Here is an 8,922-nt window from a genome sequence, read left to right on the forward strand (position 1 = left end):
GTGCCTCAAGTACGAAGGGTAAGTACTACTTTGTGAACCTTTTTTGGGGAAAATATACGTCTCTCCCTGAGCACTAGGTGGGTCTGGGACCGGCTGCAGCCGCCTGCTCCCGGAGCGGCACTGAGACAGCAGCGAGTGTTCATGAGCCCGGGGCTGAAAGTTCCCCAAGTCTCCCTGAGGGGCGGTCTAGCCTGCGGTGTGGCCTGTGTACCCACGTTTGCACCGGCGTGAAGCCCACACGAGGCGATGACAGCACGTCTGGGTCTGGGTGCGTGGGGGAATGTGGTGTGTCCTGAACCCTCCTGCCAGGAGCGGGGAGTTTCTCCCGGGGCGAGGCTACTTGTTGGCAAACTCACTGCCAGGGTCAGGATTTCTGTCCGTGTGTTTCTGTTGGCATCTACCTGTGGGTGTGGCTTTATGGCATTTTTGACTGCCCTCGCCCCCCCGGGCTGTGGCTAGCTTTGGGATAGTCCAGGGGAGGGGGTGTCTTTCCGGGGCAGTGATTCTGTGTGCATCCCTGGCCCCCGGTCCCCGACGGGCCTCGGGGTACGTTTCACTGGGTGGACACGGCCAAAGGGCTGAACTCTGGAGCTGGTGTGCGCCCAGCAGTGGACGACCCTGGGGTTTCTGCGTGTGTGTGTGTGTTGGGGGGCGGCGGGATGTGTTCATGGCTGTGTATTCCTCCGATGGCCCTTAAGTTTCCTTGTGTCTGTGTTGTGCAGGCTGCAGCCCTCGGAGGTGCCTTCTGAGTGTGGGCGGAACCCGTTTCTCAGGTGTGTTTCTGGGGTAGAGGTTCCGTTGGGTGCCTTGCTGGGTGGGTGGAGCCGACTTCTCTGGGTGTGGCTGGGAGGGCAGGGACTGTGTCTCATTCACTACTGTGTTCCCTGAACCCTCCTGCCAGGAGCGGGGAGTTTCTTCCGGGGCGAGGCTACTTGTTGGCAGAGGAGAAAGCATCAAGGAGAAAGCCTGGCCAAGAGGAAACCTCAACTAGTATTCGTCAGATGACAGTTGGTTGAAGGAGACCCTCTCTAGTGGGTTTTGGGAGTTTCCGAGGGTGTGCACCCCGAGTCTGCCGTGGAGTTTCTCCACATCGATATGAGCGGTGATGTAACGGCATGTGAACTGCAGATTCCCGCGACCCTTTCCCCTCCCCCAGCACATCCGGTGGTCGTGTGCCCCTTCAGGTGTGTGTGTGTGTGTGTGTGTGCTCGGGCAGGACACCATGTGGAGAGCTGGCCAGCTGAGCGTGTTGTCTGTGACCGTGTTTTGGAGGGGGCCCACCATATCTCCTGGCGAGTGTCTGCGTTCCCCAAGAGAGGTCTGTTGTCATCGGGTGTCTTTCTAGATGCGTGTGATGTCAGATTGTCTGGGGGGTCTGCCTCCAGCCGTCTTTTGTGTCTATCTTCACACCGGTCTGTGGTCGTGCTTGGGAGGGGGCCAGGCCACTGTTCCCGTGTCGTGTGTCCACAGAGGTATGTGTCACAGAGAGCCACGCTGGAGGGAGTTTCCAGAATGGCTCATCCTGGTACGAGGGGTGTTTCTCGGGCTCCGGCTGGCTGATATCTGGTTTTGTTCAGTGTCTTGGCTGTGCCCCTGCCCGCTTGGGGGGGTGTCGTGGTGACAACAGTGTGTGGGCTACATTATGGGCGAGGTTGTTTTGATTCCAATGCATCTCCAAGCACAGGGTGTGTCTGTAGACACCGGTCCTGCTGGCTGTGGCTCCCAGCCATGGGGTCCGTCTGTGTCTCAGTGTCGGGGTGCCCGGCCCTGTGACAGTCCCTGCCTCGCTCCAGGTGTGTGTGTGCACGGCTGAGATCCCAACCCCACTGCACAGGCTGAGTCTGCCTTAGCTCTTCCTCTCTGGCTGTGTCTTGGGGTCTGTGTTTCTGAGTTCGCATCAAGGGGACTGGGAGAACTTTCCACCCCCAGACCCATTTCGTCATCAGTCACCATTTCCAAAGTACCAACTCCAGAGACACAAACGCCCCAACATACACTGCCAGTGGCTCCAGACAGAAATGACCAGCATTCACCGTAAGAAATTTGGGTCTAGCCCTAGCCGGTTTGGCTCAGTGGATAGAGCGTCAGCCTGTGGACTGAAGGGTCCCGGGTTCGATTCCGGCCAAGGGCACATGCCTGGGTTGCAGGCTTGATCCCCAGTAGGGGACGTGCAGGAGGCAGCCAATCAATGATTCTCTCTCATCACTGATGTTTCTATCTCTCTCTCCCTTTCCCTTCCTCTCTGAAATCAATAAAAATATTTTAAAAAAAGAAAAGAAATTCGGGTTTGTTTCCGCCTATCTGCCTCATTTGTCTCTCCAAGGGTTAGTGGTGTGAGTCTGTGGGCGTCTCGCTGGCTGGAGCCCAGGCAAGGTCACTGGTCTCTTCCTGAATTCCCTGCCCGCCTCTCCCCTCCAGGAAGCGCCCAGCATAGGCCTCCACCTCCAAAACTCCTCTGCCAACACCTACCCTCTATCAGCCCAACCCAGGTCCCCCCTGGGGGCAAGAGAGAGAAACCACACCCCCATCAGCCTCCTCTCCCATCAGCCAGGCGGGTCAGGACCCCCCCACCACCACCACCCAGCCGGCGGCACAGCCTCCCCCAGCACAGCCCAGAACCGAGAGAGAGGAACCTGGGGACAGACCCGGTCATCACATGCCGCCCCCGAGACCCACTCACCTCGCACGAGGACCACCTGCTCGGCCCGGCCCGTGCCCACGGCATTGCTGACGGTGCAGATGAAGGTGGTGTTGACAAGCCTATCCACCGGGTGGACCATCAGCTGGGGGCCCTGGACTTTTGCTGAGGCTGGTAAGGAGCCTGAGGTCCTGGAGAATGTGGGGGTAACATGAGGGGGACAGGGGTCCACAGAGCACAGCCTTGATGACACAGCCCTCAGGAGCCAGGCTCCAGGGACCCTGCGCTGTGCGCTCCCTCCTTTTGGAGGATTCCCAGTTCAGGCCACAGCCCCTCCTCCTTCAGACCCAGGAGCCAGACCCCCTCCTCCCTCAGACCCAGGAGTCCAGGCCCCCAGCCCCTCCTCCCTCAGACCCAGGAGTCCAGGCCCCTGCCTCCTCCCTCAGACCCAGGAGCCCAGGCCCCCAGCACCTCCTCACTGTGGCTCCCTCAGACCCAGGAGTCCAGGCCCCCAACCCCTCCTCCCTCAGACCCAGGAGTCCAGGCCCCCAGCCCCTCCTCCCTCAGACCAGGAGCCCAGGACCCCAGCCCCTCCTCCTTCAGACCCAGGAGTCCAGGCCCCCAGACCCTCCTCCCTCAGAACCAGGAGTCCAGGTCCACCCAGGACTCACGTGCTCCAGACATAGTCTGTGGCCACCGGGTTGCTGCGGACATCACAGTTCAGAGTGGCCTCACTACGGCCGAGGTACCAGTTGTCGTCATAGCCAGAGATGGAGACCTCGGGGGGATCTGGAGGAAACAGGGGGATTGGCTCAGAGAGGGGAGAATCCCAAAGGGGATGACAGGCAGGCAGACAGACGGAATCCTATAGAAATGGAATAGGTTGGCAGGAGGTGAACCTGTGGGAACCATCAGGGGCGAATCCCTCCGGTGTGTCTGTGGAGGCCAGTACAGGGACCCCGCTCCCACCACTTGGGGGAAGTTTTTCTCAGCGCAGGCAGTACCCTGGGGGCTGCTACCAACTGTGCTATTTTCTCTGCAGCGTAGATAAGGGAATCTGGCTGAGCCTTGGTCTAAGCCAGTGGTTCTCAACCTGTGGGTCATGTCCCCTTTGGGAGTCAAACGACCCTTTCACAGGGGTCGTCTAAGACCATCGGAAAACACAGATATAATTGCATACTGTTTTTGTGATGAATCACCATGTTTTCATTATGTTCAATTTGTAACAATGAAATCGGGGGTCATCACAACCTGAGGGTCGCGGCATTAGGAAGGCTGAGAACCACTGGTAAGCGAAGGCGTTGTTGGGAGGAGGGTGAGCGTGTTGCTGTGGGTGACTGAAGGACAGCGCTGGTGGGCACAGTGCCAGGGGAGCCTCTCGGGCCGCATGAGGGGGTGTGCGTGTGCGCAGTGTTGGGAAGAGCTGGCATAGAACATCCTGGAAGGGGCCAGTACTGTCAGGGCCCAGTGGGGTGGATGGGAATCATTTTCGGAGGCAGGAGTTGGTGTAGAGACCCTAAGAAAGTCGATAGAAACCGTGTGAATGAGCGTGTGTGTGTGTAGACAGTGTTGGTGCAGGCAGTGTAGACGCCGAGTGGATGATACAGACAGTGGGGGCAGTGTTTACACTGACGGTGGCCGCGTGGAGCCAGGCAGACGACACGGGGGCAGTGTGTGACTGTGGCCGGGGAGCCGGGGTGGAAGTACAGGCGAAGGGCAGGTAGGCAGGGCAGAATGTGGCCCAGAGCCAAGGTGGACAACACTGAGGGGCAGTGTAGACAGAGCCCGGGGAAGCCGGCGTGGACAGCAGGAGAGGTGCGGTCACGGTGATGCACTCACAGCGCACAGAGAGGGTCACGGCCAGCAGGTCCGGCTCCTCCAGGGCCTCGTGCTCCACCTTGCAGGTGATCTGGACGCCATTGACTTGGCTCGAGGGCACCACGGCGTAGCGGCTGGTGACGGTGACTGTGCCGGCCAGGGGCCCTGCCGTCTCGCTCTCCTTGGGCTCCCCACGCAGGGGCGAGAGCCAGGAGATTTTGGCGGGTGGGCGGCCCCCCGAGGAGACACAGAGGGCCACGGGCACCGGGTCCGAGCGGAGCGTGACCTCCTGGGCCTCAACGCGGTTCTGGGGCTGGGCTGGGAGAAGAACGAAGGGGGTGGTGGTCACAACGGAGCCGAGCGGGGCAGCCCCCACGCCCGTGTTCAAACCCCGGGCCTGCTGCTTAGCAGCTGCGCGGCTTTGGACACAAGTGATTTCCCAACTCGGTACCTCGGTTCCCTCTCTGTAAAGTGGGGACAATAAAAGTGCCCGCTCCATGGAATGGTTGTGTGGACTAAATACACGGATACCCAAATACACTGACGGGTGCCTGGCACGCACGGCTCAACCTAAGCACTAGCCATTATGTCCTGCAGCCAGTGTCCGCTCCCTGCTCTGCTAGACAAGCAGAGTGTCCAAGAGCCTGGGATTTAAAAAGAAAAGCCAGCCGAAACCGGTTTGGCTCAGTGGATAGAGCGTCGGCCTGCGGACTGAAAGGTCCCAGGTTCGATTCCGGTCAAGGGCATGTACCTGGGTTGCGGGCACATCCCCAGAAGGAGATGTGCAGGAGGCAGCTGATCGATGTTTCTCTCTCATCGATGTTTCTAAACTCTCTATCTCTCTCTCCCTTCCTCTCTATAAAAGTCAATAAAATATATTAAAAAAAAAAGAAAAACAAAGAAAAGCCAGCGCAGAACAATGTGGCCCAGAGGTCCAGCTGAAGGCCTCCTTCTTCTCCGCTAATCACCACTAATTGTGGTGGCAGAAGTGGGATAAAGGCAGTGAAGAAACCCGAAGCTCATCAATTTTTTTTGCCCTTTTCACCCATCCTCTTGGAAAACATTTGGAGGAATGAAAACCTCCAGGAGGAACAATGCCAACCCGTAGGTCTGGATGCGTGTCCATAATCAGAACTGGCCCCTGAGCTCTGACTCACAGCGCTCGCTGCCTTCGGGACCTCATCGGGGTGTCTCCTGAGCTTCTGAATGCGGGACAGTCCTCCTCTCTGTTCACCTCTTCCCCTTCTCCCTGACCAGCACAGCCTCCGAGGGGCCTCCCCACATCTGCCCTGGCCACCCCACCATCTGTCCTCGGACCGCTCCAGCAACGCCCGCCCCTGCTCCTACCCATCGTGGGGGTCTGGTCTCCCTTCTCCTTGGCTTGCTCTTCCTCCTCCTCCGCTCCCATCCTCACTTCCTCACGGAGCTTTCCTGACACCTGACTCTCTCAGTGGTCACGCTCACTCACGCCACCTGCTCCCTCCAGGAAGCAGAGCGGGCTGCCCAGCGCTCCCCGCCGCAGGTGCCCTCAGTGTCAGGTGCCCTCAGTGTGTCTCTTGAACCGAACAAATGATTGCACAAGAGAGACCTTTGGGAAGGGCGGGGAGAGGGGAGCTGTGCTTTGAGTTGAGTGAAACGACTGGTTTCAGCTCCTTAAAAAGAGAAGTAAACACTGTGGGGCTGTCCGGCGGAGTCCTCCGGAACGCTGTGGGGCTGAGAGGGGAAAATACACGGCCAGGGTGACACGGCTTCTGGGAAGCTGCTGGGGAAAGGTGAGATTCCAGGGGAACGCCAAGATTTAGCGAGAAATAGCATCCTTTGGGGAAAAAGTGCCCTCCCTGATTCTGCCCATTCCGCTTACTGAGGGGCGGGGCCGGTCACCCTCCTGCTGGAGCCAGAGGCTGGGAGTCCTTCCCGGTCCTCCTCCAATTCAGGGACAAGCCCTACCACCTCCGAAAAGTACCTACATTCCACCCACTTCTCTCCACCCCGTCACCGGCACCGCTTCCTCCTCTTCGAAGCCAATGCTTCTCCCGTCTGATCTCCTGCCCGTGTCTCTGCCTTTAACGCCCCCTCCCCCCGTTTTATCTTTTCATAACTTAACCATCTGATCAGGCTGCTTTTGTGGTCTAACCCCCTCTGACGGCTCCAGCCTCCTGGCCACCGCGGCCTGTGAGGCCCACGCGGTCTGGCCCTGTTGGTTTTCCTGCCTCGAGGGTCACTCAAGCCCTTGCCACCAGCCTCCTTTCTGTTCCTGGAACATGTCAAGCTCGCTCTCACGCCCCAGCTTTTGCATATGCTGTTCCCTCTGCTTGTGCCTCCGTTCCTCTGCTTGTGGCTGCAGCCCATGGGCAGCCTTCTTCTTCAGCGTTCCCTGGCCGTTCTCTCTAAATAAGGCCACTGGATCTCTTACGCCGAGTGAGCATTACAACATTCTGGCATTTCTCTTGTTCACTAGTTGATTATCCTCTGGCTTTCCCTCTAAAATACTTCCCACGCCCTAACTGGTTTGGCTCAATGGATAGAGCGTCGGCCTGCGGACTGAAGGGTCCCGGGTTTGATCCCAGTCAAGGGCATGTGCCTTGGTTGCGGGCACATCCCCAGTAGGGGGTGTGCAGGAGGCGGCTGATCGATGTTTCTCTCTCATCGATGTTTCTAACTCTCTATCCCTCTCCCTTCCTCTCTGTAATTCAATAAAATATATTTTAAAAAAATAAAAAATAAATAAAATACTTCCCACCCCCTCCACTGCCTCGCCCTTGGTTTGGTCGTCATCACTTCCTTCCCAGGCTTATGCAGTCACCTCCTCTGAGGTTTCCCAGCTTCCACTTTCGCCTCCCACATGCAGCGGGAAGGAGCCTGTGAAAACCCAAGTCCGGTCACACCTTTCCCTGCTCAGACTTTCCGTAGCTCTTGTTCTCCTAGATCAAAAGCCAGAGTCTTCATGTTGCCTACAAGGCCGTCTATGACCTTCACCTCCCTTGACCTTGTCCCTGCCGACTTTCCCCCATTCATGCATCTCCAGCCACACAGACTCCTTTGCTCTTCCTTAGATATTCCAGGAGCAGCCTACCTCAGGGCCTTTGCACTAACTCCCCGCGCCTGAATTCTCTTCCCTTACATAGACATACACGGCGCCGTCACCTCATTCCAGTTTTTGTTCAAATATTGCCAGACCTCCCTAAACTTGTAACCTGCTCCCCACCAACTTCTACAGCACCTACAGCCACCTGACTCACTCTTCTTCTTCTTTTTACTTACTCTCTGGCACCCCTTTACTCGAGTATAAGCTCCAGGAGGACTTTATCCCTAGAGCCTAGAGTAGCGCCTGGCACACAGTAGGTATTCAATATACTATGTTTGTTGAATGCCTTGTTGGCTGCTATATTCCCAGCTTGCAGAACAGCATCTGGCAAACAGTACTTGCTTAATACTTGCCAACTGACTGAAGACCGCGGAGAAAGCAGAAATAGACCAGCAAGGGGCTCTCCCAATCCCCCCCATCCCCGCCCCTGCTTACCTATGGTTCTGAGCCAGGTCACTCCACGACTGGTGCCCAGGGGGAAGGTAGCAAACTCGCAGGAGAAGTTGCCCTCATCCTCCACTCTCAGGTCTTGGAGGACCAGCGTGGCGTCCCGCATCTCGGAGCCTTGCCGGGCACCGGGGCTCTGCCCCATGGTGCGGAAGGACAGCCGGTCCTTGCCAAACTGCGGGCTGGGGAAGCTGAGACCATGGGAAGGGTGGAAGGCGGCCACACTCTGAGGGTTCCCGGACGGGTCCAGACGTTGCCATGTCACCTGTGAGACGTTGCCTTTAGGCCCTGGCGACAGCAGGTGGCACGGCAGCTCCACTGTGTCCCCCAGGCGGCCCCGCACCTCGGGAGGCATGCTAACTCGCCCATTCTGGGCTCCTGGGGAGAGAGCAGAGAGAGAGGTGGATGGGGGGAGCACCCAGACCTCCAGGCAGGGCGGGGCCAGCACGGAGGGGGCCCCGTGGGAAAACACCATGCTCAGCTTTCTGGAAGTTACGAGTCCAAAAATGCCAGCCAGAAAAGACATTTTGTGAAAAACTAGGAACATCTGAGTCCGGACTATATGACATATTATTATGGAGTTACTGTTAATATTCTTAGATGGTTTGAACAAATGAGGGCTATATGGTATTCCTTTTTCTTAGAAAATGTAGGATTAAATGTCATGTCTGCAACATACTCTCAAATGCTTTTTCAGCAAAAACCATAAAAAGTGGTGAAACAAATGTGGTAAAATGTTATATACTGTCAGGTATAGTTGGGAGGGGCTGTTCTTCCAACTCATACATGTATGTTTGAAATTTTCCAGTATTAAATGTGGGAAGAAAAAAAATCCTCTGAAACAAAACTGATTTTAAAAAAATAGCCTATTCCAAAATAAATTTTTAAAAAATATTTTTATTGAGTTTATTTATTCAGAGAGGAAGGGAGAGGG

General features: G+C 56.8%; 1 protein-coding gene across 2 annotated transcripts in view; it reads right to left on the reverse strand.

Annotated features, from left to right (window-relative positions):
* PVRL2 (poliovirus receptor-related 2 (herpesvirus entry mediator B)) overlaps positions 1–8,624 on the reverse strand; it is an 18,333-nt gene extending 9,709 nt beyond the window's left edge. Inside the window, exons 1-4 of one of the 2 annotated variants that reach the window (XM_006759539.2) lie at positions 7,977–8,624; positions 4,478–4,774; positions 3,310–3,427; positions 2,681–2,829 (exon numbers count right to left, since the gene is read on the reverse strand). In XM_006759539.2, coding sequence (XP_006759602.1) covers positions 2,681–2,829; positions 3,310–3,427; positions 4,478–4,774; positions 7,977–8,535 — 1,123 coding nt within the window. In that variant the 5' untranslated portion in view covers positions 8,536–8,624. The remainder of the gene's footprint in view (positions 1–2,680; positions 2,830–3,309; positions 3,428–4,477; positions 4,775–7,976) is intronic. The other variant, XM_015561215.1, reaches the window with a different exon arrangement.
* Positions 8,625–8,922: the final 298 nt, after the last annotated feature.

This window comes from Myotis davidii, unplaced genomic scaffold (assembly GCF_000327345.1).
Source record: "Myotis davidii unplaced genomic scaffold, ASM32734v1 scaffold796, whole genome shotgun sequence".
In the NCBI taxonomy this organism is placed as follows: Eukaryota; Metazoa; Chordata; class Mammalia; order Chiroptera; family Vespertilionidae; genus Myotis; species Myotis davidii.